The sequence below is a fragment of the Ylistrum balloti genome, unplaced genomic scaffold, assembly GCF_031769215.1.
Source record: "Ylistrum balloti isolate Yb309-2 unplaced genomic scaffold, AGI_CSIRO_Ybal_v1 Utg371268, whole genome shotgun sequence".
In the NCBI taxonomy this organism is placed as follows: Eukaryota; Metazoa; Mollusca; class Bivalvia; order Pectinida; family Pectinidae; genus Ylistrum; species Ylistrum balloti.
In genome coordinates this window covers 348,401-368,906 of record NW_026782683.1, presented here as the reverse complement: position 1 = coordinate 368,906, position 20,506 = coordinate 348,401, and the positions used below count along the sequence as shown (strand labels likewise).

Genomic DNA, 20,506 nt, shown 5'->3' with positions numbered 1-20,506 from the left:
AGTGTACGTGTCACGTGACGTGCGTGACATAGATATTTTCTCTACAAAGACATCATGACATATCGTAATTAAAAAGTGACCGTATATTGATGTAATCACGTGCTTGATGTTGTTCTAAAATTACCAAATATAAGAAAATCACAAACTTTATTGAATTCTGGGTCTAGAACACTTGACGGGACCATTTCTTTCAATCACGTTGGATTATCGTCAGTCGCCTCAAAAACTTTGTAATGAAATATACTACTACTTCTATTCTTCTGTGGCCTTTGAAAAATTATCAAAATTTAGACACCATGATGTCTGAAATATGTGACTGATACAGTGTATTCTGAAACACACATAAAACTTTAACATACACAAGGCCTGTAACTATTGTACATAACACTAAAATTCAGTATACTAATAATACACACGCAAGCTTAATATAAATCACAACAAAGAAATTTAAAACAAACTAGTTTTATCATATGATATATTAATTTTTTAAATGTTAAATGGTTTAGTTAACATGTCCAGGTACATTGCACACATGGTTAGTCTTGCTGAACTCGTCATTGATTCTTAAAGCAAAGTTTGAGGGGAAAGTCAATGTCGAAGAAAAGTTTAGAAGATGGCGAACATGATTTAAACCTCCTTATAAATCTGTACAACTTGATAACATTGAAACAACATCAAGCATACATTTTGTGTTGATGTTAACCGTCAATATTGTTGTGGAGGTCACCGATATTTTCTTGTCATGAGAGAAGCGTGGGTGAAAAACAGATCGGACGAATTTGGCAATCTCACGCACGAACACCAACAGAAAAAAGAGAACAACAAGGATCCTTAATGTCAGGACAGCACGTAGTCACTGGCCATTAGGCACTGGTGTTAGCGGTATTTTTTTTCAACTTTTCGGACCAACATTGTCAGCTTTACCAATCCGTGACACGAAAACAACATAAAGACCATACTTAAAAGAATGACACAAAAATTATTATAGAAAAAATATAACTCTTAAATAAAATCTACATTAAAAATTATTTGAAACATCGGTCGTATTTTAATGAATTTTCTAGAGATGAATTACTGACATTATTTCAAGCTAGACATCCTCCCGTTAAGGATTTGCACGAGTTAATTCGGCGTCACGGTGGGCGCTACAATGACCACTCTGTCCAAGGCGTGCCTTGTAACTGTGGTCACTGCGGTCACTACTCTGGCCAAATAATTGATCATAACAACTATATAGAAAATATTTATTGATGTCCAATATATATAATTACATATTTTTGTCGGTTGGAAGGTGGCGGGGGCGAGAACACCAACTCTCTCTAAATAGGAAATTAGCAGAGACGAGTAAATAACATATTTTCATACACATTCTGAATTAGTTAAAGTAGAGCCAAAACATGGAATAAATTGCATCCTACAGATGTTTTGTCAATTAGATCTGGACGTTAGTGAGTTAAGAGCCTGAAACCTATTGGTGGACGAAAGAAATCCAAACGTTATGTGACGTGAACTAGCCTCAAAGTTCAATAAATTTGTAGAGAACTCAATATTTGTATCCACAATGTTTTTTCATTTAATCAACAAGTGACTAGTCAGTTGTATTATATTGTATTGCGGGTTTTTAACTTATTTCATTAATTTATTTTTTGATTATGTAACTCTTCCAAATATATCTTTGTTTGAGATGGCTCCGTTCGAACAGCTGTACTTTAAAATACTGTATCAATATAGGAACGTTCTCGTAATTTTGTAAATTAAAAAATAGATTTATTTTACAACTATCCTACGACTTTTTGATGATATTCGTCCTGGCATAAAACCCAAGTGCAAAAGTTCATTCCTACCCACACCTCCCTCTCCGAGAAAAGGCAACAAAAATGATTCCCCATTCCAAGAGAAGGGGTTATCTGTTTGTAAACCTCAGTATTTCTTCAATATCTATAACAAGCAATCAAGAAAAAAGGACGGGTTCAGAATACAAATACAGATGTAGTAAGGGTTCCTAGACCGTAAAGGTTTCTGGGTTGTTTGTATACCAAATGAAATCCATCAAGGCTCCTTATTTAGAAAACCTTCGTCAGTGTGAACCACTCTTATGGCGTTCTGGAAGAGTTACTATGGCACGTCGAATTAGAAACTAAGTAAATACCGATATGTCTCCAGATTCTTAATTCAAACTCAAAATCCATGACATATGCACACAAGAAAGATTTACTTGGAAACTCCTGGAAAATGTACAGGGAGAATAAAACCGACGTTCCTGATGGGTAAACGTCTTTTGGTTTGTAGTCAATGTAAGGAAGTAATGAAATGAGAAACAAATATAGTATCAACACTAACACACAAATATAATATCAACACAGGCACACAAATATAATATCAACACAGACACACAAATATAATATCAACACAGGCACACAAATGTAATATCAACACAGGCACACAATATAGCCACAAACACCCAGACATAGATTAGCAGCATTTATACACAGAGATAAAGTCAAACACAAGCAAACAAATATATTATTTACATTCCTTCCTTTCAAGTGTACCTTAAGACAAGGGTAAAGATCACGTCAACATTCATTTCTCTCAAAGTTACGTGTTGACACGAGTCTATATATCTTATGATAATTATGTAATTTTGTCAAGAGTGTGATATATAACATCCTTGGACTTTCAGGGTAAAGATCACGTCAACATTCATTTCTTTCAAAAGTCCTTGTTGACACGAGTCTATCACTTTCACGAATTAAAATGGTAAGTAACATCAGAATAAGATTTGTTATAAAGTTCTTGATGTTACGCTTTATTTCAAAAGTCCATAAACAGCAAAATTTACATACTAGCTAGATGTTTATCGCTGATACTGCAAGTCTAGACCTGTTTCATATAATTATTAAAATTAAGCATATGGATGTTGTAAGATGATATATCATTGTGTCGTTCACCGTGTACTCAATGATAGAAAGCATTCTTATGTCCATGTGTACGTTTAATTTATTTGACAATAAACCTTGACAAAATAAATATATAACAAGTATCAAGGTCACTGCCTCTATCTCCTAACTATGCAATACACCAGCAGTTCTATTCCTAGTTTAAATATAGGATTGCCTGGAATAAACAATATCATTTCACATTTTTATAATCATTATTTCATCTATGTTTTTTTATTGTGTGATTTCCATGTTTTGTTCAGTGTTTTAAAATAAAACTATAAAATCTTCGGGAAAAAATATTCGATCGCATATTGTCTTTATTTTCTACTAAAGGTCGTATAAGAGTACAAAATTAGAGTTGAGGCTTTATCTGACCAAAGAAAATTCAAGTTGACGTTAAATATTAAGTAATTATGACAAAAAAATACCTAAATATTTACGTTACAGACGTTTAATAATAATAATAATAATGATAGACTTTATTTCAGGTCGATAACACTTTGAGTCAAAGACTCTTCTTACAAGCGGTCGACAGTAAAATGTACAGTATTTACAACATTAAATTACATTGTATTATTAAAAGGTTATAACATCACATATAGAGTAAATGTATCACAGTGAACATAATGATAGTTTTAATTTGGATCATTAATTAAAAGTAGTGCACTACATAAAGCTCATGATGCATATATATTGGAATTAAAACACATATTCAAGTGTCCAATATACATATATGTCAATGTGACAAATAATAAAATTTAACCGACTATACGCTAATATAGCATATATTAAAATTGATTGGTTGTAGCTAAAAAGATGGACATTTAATTCTTAACTAAAAGTTACTGGACAGTCATATTACTAAAACCTTACAAGGCCACTTGAAAGTAGTTAGAATCATAACTAAGACAGATTTAAAAAGTGTTTTTTTGCATTCCACCTTGAAAGTTTTTAATGTCCCACTTCCAGTCACAGTAACTGGTAAACTGTTCCAGAGTAAAGGACCATTGTATATAAATGAACTTTTAAATTTTTCAGTTTTGTGTTGAGGTAATACCTGAAGTTGCTGACCTAGTTTTCTTTTTATGGACATTGGAGACCAGGGTATTACAATTTAGATAGTTTGGACAAAGTTTGTTGATAACTTTATACATCAGTATACACTCATTATACTTCACCCTGTTGCTGAAAGGTAACCATTTAAGTTTTAAAAATAGTTCATCTCCAGAGACAATGTAGTCAGCATCTAAAATTATGCGGAGTATTCGTTTTTGCATTCTTTCAAGTTTTTTCAGGTATGTTTGAGAACAATGCCCCCAAACATTAGAACAATAATCAAATTATGGTAAAATGAAACAGTTAAAAAACGTGATTCTTGAAGATACTGGTAAAAATTGTTTAATTCTACACAGTTGGAATATTTTGAAATTTACTCTTTTGATTACTTCTTGGGCGTGTTTATCCCAAGTAAGTGTATCATCTATGCACACGTCTAGTAATATCACTGTGGTAATATCACTAGGTAATATCACTGTGGTAAGGGGTAATGATGTGTGGAGGAGGTTTTGTTAAATTTCCCCGCTAATCACAGAACTGTTTCTGGTTTTTATGTTGAAATATTCTGCTGTAAAGCATACACTTTCCTTGGACTCATGTTTCGTGATTTCGCAAAAGAATATTGCTTGATTGTATGGATATATGCTACCGAGAAATTGTCGGAAAATGAGAATAACACATTTCTTAATGGTCGCAAAACTAGTTACTTAAAATGTTCATGGGAGATGGTGGTGGGGTCGGAGGGGGGGGAGTTGGGGGGGGGGTTACTCTGAACCCACCAAGTCATTTATCAACGAATCAATTGACTGTTAAATTAAGTACCCCCTGATTGAGCTCTGATGATCCCCGATAAACGTCATAATTGATTTATTTTATACTAGAAAAACATATAATGATCGGTATCAGAATAGTGAGACTTTGTGATAACGATGTAAATAATCTGACAGTATAAAGAAACAAGCTCATTCTTTATATTCAGTTTCTATATTGGGTTTCTTTCAGCTGATCATAATAAAGTATTGTTATAACACACGTGTCAGTGCTACACTGCGGACAGTTACAACGGTATGACTAGATATATTTTATATACCTCACCGTTTGATAATTCCACACATCTTTTTGTGATGTACATAGCAATACCTGGCGACATATTTGTATGTAACTCTGACATCGCTTTGCTGTCACCAGGACTCGTCCTCCCTGTGACTATATATACACACACCTATAAAGCGTGTACTTTTCATTATACATTTAACATATAGTATATAACGGTTAAATCCCGAGTCTTACTGACACGTACGTCAGAAACACAATAACTATGTAGTTATATCTGTGTCACATCCAGCCTTAACCTGCTTTTCTTATTTCTTTTTTATGTTGTGATGTGCTATTTATAGTGTGGTACTTTAGAGTCACTTCCGAATTAATATTTTCCAGTCAAAACGACATTCACTGTTGACGATATATATATTACCGACGATAACTGGCTCGTCAGCCTAAAATCGGTATACCCTCTGTTTTATTATAGATCTGTTATCAGAGGCTGTCTGATATAGAGACAAGTAATAACTTCATGTGTTTAAGTCAAGATGAGAGAAATATAGAAACATGAATCAAAACAGTTGAAATACTAAGTATTTACATAGAAGAAGAAGAGGAGGAGGACGAGAGGAGGAGGAGGAGGAGGAGGAGAGGAGGAGGAGGAGGAGGAGAGGAGAGGAGGAGGAGGAGAAGGAGAAGAAGAAATAAAAGCATCGTTTCATATACAGTTTTGATGATAATAAATTATACCAGCAATTATTTGATTACGAATCCTGTTTTTTCTTTCTTTTTCACTGTTAAAATTGATATTACAGTTTTCATGGTACAATGTATTTTAATTGTTAATACTAACGTTGTATAGCTTTATATTGAGATATTTTGCGGCTTGAATTGGTGTTGCTGTTTTCACTAATTATTAGCTTCTCTTTGTTTGTATGCATTCATTCGATTCACAAATCGTTTTTCCTTCATATCAGCAGTAATCTAAAACTACAAATCTATCAAACTTAATTTTCTAAAAGTTCTAATTATGTCGCTGTAAGCACTGTAAATATCAATATTGTGATTTTCCTTGTTAATACTGATTTTGTCATTTTGCTTGTTCATACTGGTATTGTAATTGTAACTAATGCTAAAAATATCATTTCCATAGTCAATATTGAGATGTTGCTATTTTCACTGTTTATACAATATAATACTCTAATTTTCACAAATAAGGATATTTGAGTATCCCACACTTAATGTCGACATTTTCAAAATTAATACTGACATCGTTATTTTCGTGGTAAATACTGATATCGTTATTTTCGTGGTAAATACTGATATCGCTATTTTCGTGGTAAATACTTCTATAATAATTTTCATGATGAATACTGATGTCGTTATTTTCGTGGTAAATATTTATATTGTAATTTTCACGGTAAATACATCTAATGTAATTTTGATGATAAATACTGATATCGTTATTTTCGTGGTTAATACTGATATCGTTATTTTCGTGGTAAATATTTCTATTGTAATATTCATTGTAAATACCCACATCGTTATTTTCGTGGTACACATTTTTATTGTAATTTTTATGGTAAATACAGATATCTTTGTTTTCGTGGTAAATATTGATATTGTTATTTTCGTGGTTAATATTTCTTTTGCAATTTTCATGGTGAATACTGATATCGTTATTTTACAAATCTAAGATTGCAATTTTCAACGGCGAATTAATATTGATAATACTGATATTTTCAAGATAAATACTGATAATTTCAAATATTGATATTGTATGTTTAATTGTTTATGTCGATATTGCTGTTTAGTATTATTATACTGATAATCACTTTTTGTACCGATATTGATCTTCTATCCGTTACTGTACTCTGAAATGTTATTTACCACACAAAGCAATCAGAAATATCTTTAAATCGAACAAGTAATCATATAATTGTAACTAAGATTGTATGTTTAATGTGTTATTCAATTTATAACACTTTTTGAGGAAATAAGAGAATAATAATAACAATAATTTGATGGAGGTTTAGTCGATAAGGGTTATCTCCCCTGTCGCAGGCAATATGTTACAATAATTTTTTAAATTCTACTCAAGTTGGACAAAAAAAACCCCCAAAAACCCAAATTTAACTTGTTTTTTAAAGTTACCCATGAATAGGATCTTGGCGTATGATGAATACATCCTTTACAGATTATGTCAGGGGAGGTAACCCTTGCACATTTTTGATGCTAAATTGTCAACAAAAGTATTGAAATTTGCTCGAGAATTGTAAGTTATAAACTGATAATGTATACATAATAATTGTTAGATAAATCAAAACATGACATTTAGTAAAAGTTTTCCCTTGTTTTTATATTGCATAAGACCACGGACATGTTATCGTCTGCTACAAATTATTTTCTAACCTTCAAAGAACGGAAATATCGAACAAGAGATTCCACTGAACGATTCTGAAACAGAACTTCTTGACTAAGCTCTTTATGTCATCGATACATACTGAAAAAAGGCCGCAACATAGTCTATGACAGTTTTTTTTTAAAATGACTTCCATCCAGTTCGGATCGGAGCGGGAGACGACCGTAAAACTCACTATAGACGGTATTCTTCCGCGAAGAATTATTACAATCTAACTATGGTACTGGTATTTTTCTGTGTTCGATAATCGTATTTGGCAAGAGTAATACTGTTTGATCATCCTCAAATTTTGAAAAGTCGGACTATATTTTTTCAACTGTCCGTTAGACTTGCAGTAATAACTGCTGACTTTGAAATATTGACCCATGGGGTGATGAATTGAGTTGCTATCGGGACAAATTCAATACGAACTGTTTCTGTATACGTATGGTAGGGGAGATAACCATTATTGACACGAGATGTCAGGTATCATTCTCTATATTTTACACAGTCGTTTAATGAAAAATAGTACGGGAACATTTTTTCTTCTTCTCTAGTTCTGTTTTCAGCCGGTTAAAATTGTAGTTCAAATAAAACATCAACAGGAAAACTACATGTACAGGGTAATGTGAGGATGTAAGGATATCATCTTTTTCATCGTTTTACTGCATTTTCCACATGTTTGTGTTTTTTTCCATATATTTCATAGCGGGAAATACTTGTCCTTTGAAATGCATACAGAGTTATCGCCCTTCCCATGTAACGCGATTTTCGTGGTGGGGGTCAAATGTCGTTACTTTTGCTGATTTTGCTCTTAGTCTCCCCTGAATAAACTTCCTGCTATTGGTTACTTAAAAGTTCAAATAATTCTTGAATCCAAAAATAATTAAACTTAAAGCGATATTGCGCCGTCAAATCCACTTTGCGACACGTGAAGTCGTGGTCATTCACCGTCAGCTTGATGAAGGCAATCCCTGCCTGTGTGTTGTAACTTTGCGACAGGTGAAGTCGTGGTCATTCACCGTCAGCTTGATGAAGGGAATCCCTGCCTGTGTGTTGTAACATTTACCGTCAGCTTGATGAAGGGATTCCCTGGCTGTGTGTTGTAACTTTGCGACACGTGAAGTCGTGGTCATTCACCGTCAGTTTGATGAAGGGAATCCCTGCCTGTGTGTTGTAACTTTGCGACACGTGAAGTCGTGGTCATTCACCGTCAGTTTGATGAAGGGAATCCCTGCCTGTGTGTTGTAACTTTCACCGTCAGTTTGATGAAGGGAATCCCTGCCTGTGTGTTGTAACTTTGCGACACGTGAAATCGTGGTCATCCTTGAATCTCATTATCGTTTCAATAGTATGTATATTTCTTTATGAAAACGAATCAAATACACCAAACTGTAACTACAGCTACTACAGGTCTGATAATATATTCCTAAATTGTACTTTTGTTCACTTGTAAAATCATCTTTAATAACGTTCTAACTGAATGTAAAGGCTAAATATACGAGGTCCACCAACTTTATGTTTTCATTCAAATCATCCGGGTGTGAGAACAATCAAGAAACAGTTACAGATACTGGATGTTAGTAAAGTCTCGCTGATATACATCTTAAAGGTCACATTAGGTCAATATAACAAAAATGATATATAATCTAGGAAACCGTTTAAACAAGGGCTATAAGAAACAAAACGGCTACATTTAGACATCTCTAATCAATATGTTAAATCCATAAAAAACAGTCCTACTACATACACTAATGTAATATACCGAGAGTCAGGCAATATTTATGAATATATATCTATTGGTAAAGTGAATTTCTTAATCTCTTTAAAATTACCTCTAGTGCTCTGGCACTTAATCTGTAACATTCTCTTTCAGATAAGGTTAGCTTCACTTCATTAGAATAGGACAGGAAGTCAACAATATCACACGTTGTGATTCGTGTTTACATCATGATCAATGAATGAACGCTGATATCTTTGAATTCAAACATTTGTGATATAAACATAAACAATTAATATGTTCAAAACATCAACATAGTGTGACAGTGTTGTTATTTAACTTCACTATACTTCACATAACGTTTTAAAATAAAGTTATCTATTTCTCTGTACAATACTATAACTGGCACTTTGAAAAGAGAAACAGATTCTACGACTTGTACTGGTAGGAGGAGATTGATTACGTCTACATTCCAGAATTAGAAACTAAGTCTATTGTTAAAGGAAATTTGTCGAGATTGACATTGATAGCTACTATTGTCCCACCTCGGACCATTTCTGTTAACTTATGATTGGTAGTCCTCTTGATAAAGTCATTTTGGGGGCTTTATTCGATTTTACTTGTTTCCCTCAGACTGAGAGCAGAGCTAATGGTTTGTATGTGTGGATTTCGCAATAGGAAAATAGTTTTACGAAAAAACTTTAATTCGAAATCAAACTCGGCGAATTGTAGTAAAGAACCGGCCTTTCATAGAAAATCCGAAAAGATTTTCCTCCTTTTGTTCGACATCCATCGAATATTCAACGGAATGCAGTACAGAATGGAGGCATGTTTACAAAGTGTGAATTTCGGGCGCTTTTAAATCTATATCCGACACACGATTTCATTTTGAGAATTTCTCAGAGAAGTATGTTGTACTATATATGTATAAATATGATATATTTTTATTGCATCTTTAGCTAGTGAAACATAGAGAACTATCACATTTATGATATCGCGTTCTTGTTATTTTTCACTTGTAGACATCCACCAATGTAAAGAGAGAACACAAACCCTCTTATAACATTGACCAATTATAAAACCCTGTAAATAAAAACAAAAACAAAAAAAAAAATGAAAAAAATAAGGGGTTGTTTACTTGTGACACAATCGTCATTTCCAATGTAAACTTTCATTTCCATGGAAATCAACAACTCAAATTACCTTATCTTGTGCCGAACCCAAACCCCAACCGAACGTCCGGAAAGTGGGTCTAGACATTCAGTCGCTTTGTAACTTGTCATACATGTAGGTTGAATTCTCTGAACGTTTTACAACAAATTTTGTCTCCTAGTGATGTACTATGTGAATATCAAATTAAATTCACATTGAAAATTATTGTTTTGTTGATATGTTATTAATACTTGTTTTAAAACTGACTATATGATTCTGTTAAAATGAGTGAGTTGTGTACGAGAAAAGCAAACACAGTGGTATAACGGCGATGATAACAATATTGTAAGCAGACATCAAAACAGTAGATATATTGTATACTGTCCCGACATCAGACATCAATTATATCTATATAATAAGAAGACTAATTATGAAAATAATCACCCTGGGGATGATATTTAAATAAAGTTGTTGAAAATTAAATTTCAGAATATTTTCATGTAAACTTTAGCAAACACAACAGTTTATTGGGTTGCTATGGAGTGTTTGATCCATTGAACTCATCTAAAAATAACATTTTCAGATTACTTTTATTATTGTTATCATCAAAGTATTATACTGTTTGCATATTAATAAAACAGTTAAAGGGAGATAAGCAGGGTAAAAAAGAACCTCAACATTTTCGCTTACCCATATTCTAACGTCTATAGCAACAGAAGTGCAGCAATATATCGCTTGCTTTTTGAAAATTCGTCACAGACCATAACAGAAATAATGACCATCAGAACTTCATAGTATTTATCATTAGAACAATTCAAACTTGATAAAAATAAAACAATTGTAATCGTTCCAACATCGTACTAATTTGATTCCGCTAAAATTGTACTAATACCGGTCAGGATTCCTGATTTTAGTAGTCTCTATTTACTCTTCTGTGTGTAAGGTAAAAAAGGCGCATTTCCGGTTTATGTTTAGTCATTCTCTTATCTCAAAACACAGGAAAAATGGCTATCAATTGTGTTCATCTAGAAACTGATGCTTATATGGTTTGTCTAACCCACGCTTTATCGACAGAACGGGAGGAAGTCATGGGTCTATTAATCGGGGAGGTAAGTGTTGAACGCCAAAAGGAAGGAATTGAAAACGTACGGGCAGACACGACGAAATGGGCCCAGGACAAAATCGTTGTGAAAGTTGTCGCTTAAATAATTTCGTCTAGGTTTTTTAGTGATCGTTTTTATGTAGTTTAAAGTGGTGTTGCTACACTTTTAATGGTAACCTGGAATATTGTTTGCGTTAATAACCTCCTTATAAATCTTGTTATTTTTTGTTTTGCAAATTATTATCCATATGCAGGGCTGTGCCCAACCTGTTGATTTGGGTTGGACACAACTCAGTCTATTGGTAATTATGATCAGGTTGGGCAAATCTGTCATATGCAGATATTTATGTATATATCTAAATTAAACTGAACAAAGCTACTGTAACCCTGGTAAAATACTAGCAGCAACATACCACTTGGCTAGAGAGAACTTCTCTTTAGCTCGATTGGTTGAGCGTCAGACTAGTAAGCCAGGGGTCCCGGGTTCGATTCCAAGCGGAGGCATTGAGATGAAAAATGACCTCTGTTACAATTGGCGCCCATGTAGGGACCCGGGATTAGTACTTAGCCATGCCCCATCGGCATCGCAGTGACCCCTGGAAACTCGAGGACGAGTTCTTTCCTGGAGGGGGAGTATGTAACCCTGGTAAAATACTAGCCGCAACATACCACTTTGGACTCGCAAATGCGTCCGCCACGTACCAGCGTCTGATGGAGGAGTGCCTGCACGGTCTTCATACACAGATATGTTTTGTCCATATTGACGACATTATTTTTGGCTTCAGGAAAGTAAACTTGACGGTAAAAATAGTTTTACATTTAGCAGAGGCATATATAACACGTGTTATATGTGTTTCTTAATATAACTTCAGCACATACCTACCATAGCACGACTGCCTGAAGTATGGTCAGCCATTACTCCAACAATGTTAGAGGCTTTACACAGCAAGATATTTATGACAGGCACCATGTAATGTGTCACAGTTGGCGCAATAATGCCAGATAATAAAACGGCTGACCAGCGGTTTTCTTATGTTATAGGAGTTGGTAAGCCATAAAATATTTATTACTTTTATCTATCAAGTTTATATTTCATTTTATAATGGGTTGATAAAATTGAAATATAATCCTTACAAAGTTGCACTACAACAAACTGGTTGATGAACTTTTGATATGATACATAGCAAAGGGACATAACTCTCTGACAGTTGTTTCTTCCACTAATTTTATTTTTGAGATGAGAAAAGGGGACATGTTAGTGTTACAGCTATCTAGAGAACATCCTCTCAGATCCAAGGATGTTCTCAACCTAACAAATTCAAAGTCGAAAGCATTCTCTTCAGGTCTTGAAACATTTGCATTATATATACCTTATCACCTATCAAGTAGCCCATTTCTTAATTCTGTGCAAGACTTAATCACGGTTTTCCATAAGAGCTGGTCGCCGGCCAATTTGACTGGCTACTTTGATCATTTGGCCGCCTACACCAATCCAGTTCCGTAATAATGTTCCGTACACGACTACACGTACACGGCAGGCCAGCCTCCTACTTTCACTACACAGCCTACTACTAACAAAATTATGGAAAACCCTGCTTAATAGGAACGTGGCACTGTATAGTACAACCTTTAATGTCCTCGTCAGTGCCAACAACAAAAAAATTAATCTATTTCAGATTTCTTATTAATGCTAGATTCACTTTTTCTTTCAGATTGATGAGAACAGAGTGTCTCATATATCTGCAGTGATAATGTTGAGACGTTCAGATAAACAGCCTGACAGAGTGGAGATCTCCCCAGAACAGCTATCAGATGCTTCCACAAAAGCAGAGGTACACAGTAAGACTGTTAAAATTAGCATTACTTGACCTTTACTGGCTCAACATCATACAAAAAGAAATGTTTACTGAGATGATGGTCCTATGATTTACATCCTTCTGGACAATAACTTGATAATATTCATTAAACATCATCAATTATTGCCCAGAGGTTTGTTTCATTGGCAAACCTATCTATTAATGATATATAAATATGGTTTTCACTTTTAAAGAATAATGTTTTCATGCCTGTTGTCCAAATGGAAGTGCTGGCACAAAAATGATGTGAAGGTTGAACGGTTAAGGCATATGATCATCTCTATCATCAGCTCTTCACCTCAGGGTCATGGATGTTACATTATTAACCCTTCACCTAAGGGTCGTGGATGTTACATCATTAACCCTTCACCTCAGGGTGGTGGATGTGACATCACTGGCCCTTCACCTCTGGGTCGCGGATGTGACATTATTGGCCCTTCACCTCAGAGTCGTAGATGTGACATCATTAGCCCTTCACCTCAGGGTCGTGGATGTGACATCATTAGCCCTTCACCTCTGGGTCATGGATGTGATATCATTAACCCTTCACCTCTGGGTCATGGATGTGAAGTCTATGTAGGGCAGTCACCCGGTACTAGCTGCAGGTCTTTTTTTTTCTTTTCAAAGAACACCGGCTTTCCTCCACTATCTCAACTTGGTTCATTCTTAAATGACCTTGTCTGTTCATAGGATGTAAGCAACAGTAAACACAATCTTGTGATGATTTCTTTTGGAAAGTTGTCCAAACTTTATTTCATAACTGACATATCCTTACTCAGTTGGTAAATCATTTATATATAAACTGATGTTAGATTCCTACACACTGTTTTATGTCGGTTGGACTAGCATTCTTATAATGAAAAATATCGGGGAAGGGGGATATTGTTTTTGTGCTGTCTGTTTGTTGTCAACTTTAAGCTTGTCCAGAACTATTGCACCATAAGAGGTAAGGGTTTCATATTTAGCAAGTGTGTTCCTGGTGACAAGACCTTTCAGGTGGTACCAGAATTTATATTCATATGATTTTAATTTTGTTGCAACTGGGGGCATAGTGTTTCACAAACACATCTTGTTTTGAAATTAATTTTCCGGTTTTTATTTTTGCAGGATTTAGCAAAAGAACTAAAGCGCCCCTTGCGAGTTTTAGGCTGGTATCACTCTCATCCACATATCACTGTCTGGCCGTCTCACGTAGGTAAGAAGTGTATTATTGTATTGGTGTCATATAAATGTGTGGTCCTCATTACTGTAAAACTTTGAACTCTCCTGTATCACATGTGACTTTGATGGACTGATGTGACATCAAATGATACACTCAAGAAACATCTTCTCCCCATCACAGGAGAATAATTGAGTTGGCTATTTGTTTGCAGATGTGCGGACACAAGCAATGTATCAAATGATGGATGAAGGCTTCATAGGTCTCATATTCTCTGTTTTTAACCAAGACAAAAATACGAAGGTTAGTACACTTCTACTTTACAATGCCACTAAGTCTGGTACACCATGTTCTACTAGAAATAGTCATCTAGGTTGGTACACAATGGTCTTAACATATCTCTTAGTATTGGAACTCATTGAAAATGGCGTTCTGGACTCATCTAAAAAAAACTGACAAAATTGTAGGTACTCTTCTATCTACCTAGTCACAAAAGCATAAAGAGAAAACCCAGACTTGGTGTATTATGATATTGACTTAATTACATCCACAGTATGTATCTAATTAAATCTACATCAGTAAAGTTTACATCCACAGTATGTAATTAAATCTACAATTCCACAGTATTATCTAATTAAATCTACTACACAGTATGTATTAATTAAATCTACATCAGGTGGAAAGTTTACATCCACAGTATGTATCTAATTAAATCTATGTCAGGTGGAAAGTTTACATCCACAGTATGTATCTAATTAAATCTATGTCAGGTGGAAAGTTTTCATCCACAGTATGTATCTAATTAAATCTACATCAGGTGGAAAGTTTACATCCACAGTATGTATCTAATTAAATCTACATCAGGTGGAAAGTTTACATCCACAGTATGTATCTAATTAAATCTACATCAGGTGGAAAGTTTACATCCACAGTATGTATCTAATTAAATCTACATCAGGTGGAAAGTTTACATCCACAGTATGTATCTAATTAAATCTACATCAGGTGGAAAGTTTACATCCACAGTATGTATCTAATTAAATCTACATCAGGTGGAAAGTTTACATCCACAGTATGTATCTAATTAAATCTACATCAGGTGGAAAGTTTACATCCACAGTATGTATCTAATTAAATCTACACAAGGTGGAAAGTTTACATCCACAGTATGTATCTAATTAAATCTATGTCAGGTGGAAAGTTTACATCCACAGTATGTATCTAATTAAATCTACATCAGGTGGAAAGTTTACATCCACAGTATGTATCTAATTAAATCTATGTCAGGTGGAAAGTTTACATCCACAGTATGTATCTAATTAAATCTACATCAGGTGGAAAGTTTACATCCACAGTATGTATCTAATTAAATCTACATCAGGTGGAAAGTTTACATCCACAGTATGTATCTAATTAAATCTACATCATCCACAGTATGTGGAAAGTTTTACATCCACAGTATGTATCTAATTAAATCTACATCAGGTGGAAAGTTTACATCCACAGTATGTATCTAATTAAATCTACATCAGGTGGAAAGTTTACATCCACAGTATGTATCTAATTAAATCTACATCAGGTGGAAAGTTTACATCCACAGTATGTATCTAATTAAATCTACATCAGGTGGAAAGTTTACATCCACAGTATGTATCTAATTAAATCTATGTCAGGTGGAAAGTTTACATCCACAGTATGTATCTAATTAAATCTACATCAGGTGGAAAGTTTACATCCACAGTATGTATCTAATTAAATCTATGTCAGGTGGAAAGTTTTCATCCACAGTATGTATCTAATTAAATCTATGTCAGGTGGAAAGTTTACATCCACAGTATGTATCTAATTAAATCTATGTCAGGTGGAAAGTTTACATCCACAGTATGTATCTAATTAAATCTACATCAGGTGGAAAGTTTACATCCACAGTATGTATCTAATTAAATCTACATCAGGTGGAAAGTTTACATCCACAGTATGTATCTAATTAAATCTACATCAGGTGGAAAGTTTACATCCACAGTATGTATCTAATTAAATCTACATCAGGTGGAAAGTTTACATCCACAGTATGTATCTAATTAAATCTACATCAGGTGGAAAGTTTACATCCACAGTATGTATCTAATTAAATCTACATCAGGTGGAAAGTTTACATCCACAGTATGTATCTAATTAAATCTACATCAGGTGGAAAGTTTACATCCACAGTATGTATCTAATTAAATCTATGTCAGGTGGAAAGTTTACATCCACAGTATGTATCTAATTAAATCTATGTCAGGTGGAAAGTTTACATCCACAGTATGTATCTAATTAAATCTACATCAGGTGGAAAGTTTACATCCACAGTATGTATCTAATTAAATCATAGAATTTGTTGTATTATATACCTTTATACATCTACACAAGGTGGAAAGTTTACATCCACAGTATGTATCTAATTAAATCTACATCAGGTGGAAAGTTTACATCCACAGTATGTATCTAATTAAATCTATGTCAGGTGGAAAGTTTACATCCACAGTATGTATCTAATTAAATCTACAGTTTACATCCACAGTATGTATCTATTAAATCTATGTCAGGTATCTAATTAAATCTACATCAGGAAAGTTTACATCCACAAGTTTACATCCACAGTATGTATCTAATTAAATCTACATCAGGTGGAAAGTTTTCATCCACAGTATGTATCTAATTAAATCTACATCAGGTGGAAAGTTTTCATCCACAGTATGTATCTAATTAAATCTATGTCAGGTGGAAAGTTTACATCCACAGTATGTATCTAATTAAATCTATGTCAGGTGGAAAGTTTTCCTCCACAGTATGTATCTAATTAATTCATAGAATTTGTTGTATTATATACCTTTATACATCTACACAAGGTGGAAAGTTTTCCTCCACAGTATGTATCTAATTAAATCTATGTCAGGTGGAAAGTTTACATCCACAATTAAATCTATGTCAGGTATTTACATGTATCTAATTAAATCTAATATGTCATCTTTAATTGGAAAGTTTACATCCACAGTATGTATCTAATTAAATCTATGTCAGGTGGAAAGTTTACATCCACAGTATGTATCTAATTAAATCTATGTCAGGTGGAAAGTTTACATCCACAGTATGTATCTAATTAAATCTATGTCAGGTGGAAAGTTTACATCCACAGTATGTATCTAATTAAAAGTCACTTTGTCACATCATGGAAGTGATGAGTGCTCCTTTGATACAGTCTTTGGAGAATCGCCTCGAACAAAACCAGGCACGTATCTCACAACTACAGAAGGAAAACGCTGCTCTAAAACAACAACTTGGTTCAACCTGACAACTCACAGACTTAGTGAACATGTGACATTTATATTGAATCCAGGGTTGGATCTCATACTCAAACAGCTTGATCATTGTGTACCACAAAACATTTCATCTTGTATAAACATGTGTGTTAGATTAGGTATGAAATACCAAATATTTTCTAGCATCATGTGAACAGGTTTATCAGGAAGGCTGTCCAACACATGTACTTTTAGTGATGTGTGGGGAAAACATCTATGTATAATATACTGCAGTAAAACATTTTCTGGATTGATGTTAAACCCGGTTGAATATGAGGACAATTTCACTATAACATTTTTGGGATGTTATGTCGGTCACACAGTGGTGTTTAAATGTGAGAGATACACAGGTGTAATAGTTTATGTAAGGTTTATATCTATATTTATAAGATACAGTCAGAAAATTGACACAACGTCAGCTGATGATCAGAAGTGCATGACGTAACATACTTTACCTGTAGTGGTTTGTGTTTCTCAGGAGTTTGAGAATCAGACCACTCTGTACTGACGTAGTTATGTCCTTGGGTGTGACACTTACGCTGATGGCTGTGGATGATATGCAACAGTCTTTCTGTATGTTGTTCAGTGAGATAGCCGCCATCTATTACAAGGCATCACAACTGTCTGGCTGTTTACGGGGCAATGCGGTATACAGTTCTTTTCTGTGTAAATGTTGTTGCAGGCATCAGATTCAGAAACTACCTAGATTATATACTGGTGTACAAGCCAAGTGTCACTTCTGTTCTGAGCAGTTTGGATGAACCCCGGTGCTCATTCATAGTGCTGATATTTATGATTTTTCTGAAAGTTGTTAAAAAATGAGATGATACAGGAGAATCTATTGTTCAGGAGAGGTATTCATGTTTATTTTCATACTAGAATCATGAATTGATGAGATTATCAGCATGGTGGTTTGTCCTTTAAGTGTGGTCTCTGTGAGATATCATTAACCAGAGTTTCTAACAGGTTACAATATGGTGGGACAAGATTATTGGCATTAAACATTTACCTTAAGGTACTTACTCACATGCAAGTTCATGTAAGGAAAGACAACTCTTGGTAGATACTGTCATAAAACAATGTTGATTTTCCTTGTTTTGATTGTAAAAAGATCAGCTTTGTATCGATTAGACAAATAGTATTGGTAAGTTATCGTTAATTAATTATTAGCCTACTGTAATATAGACAAGTTTCTTGTAGGGTCATTATTTCATGTTACCAATAAACACAGAATTTTCAGGATGTTGATATATAAATGTATGAGAAGGGACAAGTACAATCCCCTAACAATGGGCATACAGTTACTTCCAATCTGATGAAAGCATCACATATTTTCTATCAGGTGTGAAAGGGTTGTGCAGGAGACTTCAATTTGCTCAGTTTTCTGTAACAAATATTTTATGTTTACAAAATATTTATTGTTAAATAAAAATTTTAAACTTTCCTTGAAGTAAATGTTTTTGTTGTTTATTGAACAGTTCTTTTCCGTGTAAATGTTGTTGCAGTACAAAAATTCAAATACCTTGTAATCTGGGGAAAAAAAGCGAGGGACATGATTTTTAACACGGTTTAACTTTGTATATTTAAAATAAAAAAAACAAAAGCTGTCATCAATCTATCAATACATATAACCTGGAACTACATTTACTTTATAAAAACAAGTTTAAAAATCTTGTATCAAAACCACCTTGTACATCTATACTTGTGTATCTGATCATAATATTGTAGCCCCACAAAGTTATTTACGAGTGTAGTTGTAACATTATGTTATCAATAGGTTTAGTGTTTAAAATAGTAGCACCTCAGTTACATATACAGATAGTATAAATTATTGTGATATTCCGTCAACTTTTATATCAATTGGTCTGGACAGACTGATAGGTGGAACATCTATCATTGATAGAACATAACTCGAGACAAATAACGGAATGCAATTGAATTACGGAACTGACCATTCCCTCTGGCAAGTCATGATACCATCTTTTTTACCATCTTTTTTTCTCTCTGTACTTTATGAAGTACATTAACTGTTCTGAATTGCAGCACCTATAAAACAACCCCTAGCTACTGATAGACAGGGGGTATCTTGTTCGGCCCTTTATAATATCTTATCAGTTTTACTTTATGTTAATTACTATCTGTTCAACAATAACACTTAATCTTCTAGACATTTTAAATTGATTTTTTAAAATACTGAGTGTTTGGAAACACGGTAATAAAACTATCAGAAAATATTGATAAATTAAAGCAATTGACGCGGGTGCTTTCTGATGACGCAGTCAGTAAAACATCATTCATTAATTAAGACGTCAATCCAATACTTACTAAAGGATACGATGTTTGATATCGATTTATGGTTAGTGTAGATTGTTAAGACATAACAGTATGTATTTCTTTACCGTGAGAATCACCATGTGCTGACTTTTTAATGTAAACATTTTGTCGATGTAAAAGTAAACATAATTATGTTTAATTACATAGTCTTCTGAACTAAGTAACTTCTCTGAATACAACACTGGAGTGATAGATATTTTATTATATTAGTATAACCACCTTTCCGCAAACATTTTGTCACGGTGATAAACACAGGCGCCAATGATATATTAGTTCTGTATATCAATATTTATTTTGGCGATTTGTGATCCATGAAATGTCAATATTTTCCAAATTTACCACGACTTTTTCTTATAAGGGAAAAAGGGACATTAAAATGGTAACTTAACAGGACTTTCCCGC

At 33.9% G+C, this 20,506-nt stretch overlaps 1 protein-coding gene across 1 annotated transcript; it reads left to right on the top strand.

Annotated features, from left to right (window-relative positions):
• Positions 1–11,298: 11,298 nt before the first annotated feature.
• Positions 11,299–19,219, top strand: LOC132561702 (lys-63-specific deubiquitinase BRCC36-like). Its single transcript, XM_060226401.1, has 5 exons — positions 11,299–11,421; positions 13,127–13,246; positions 14,378–14,465; positions 14,644–14,732; positions 17,626–19,219. The coding sequence occupies exons 1-5, from the start codon at positions 11,317–11,319 to the stop codon at positions 17,761–17,763; spliced, it is 540 nt and encodes a 179-aa protein (XP_060082384.1). The 5' UTR covers positions 11,299–11,316; the 3' UTR covers positions 17,764–19,219.
• The last annotated feature ends 1,287 nt before the right edge of the window (positions 19,220–20,506 follow it).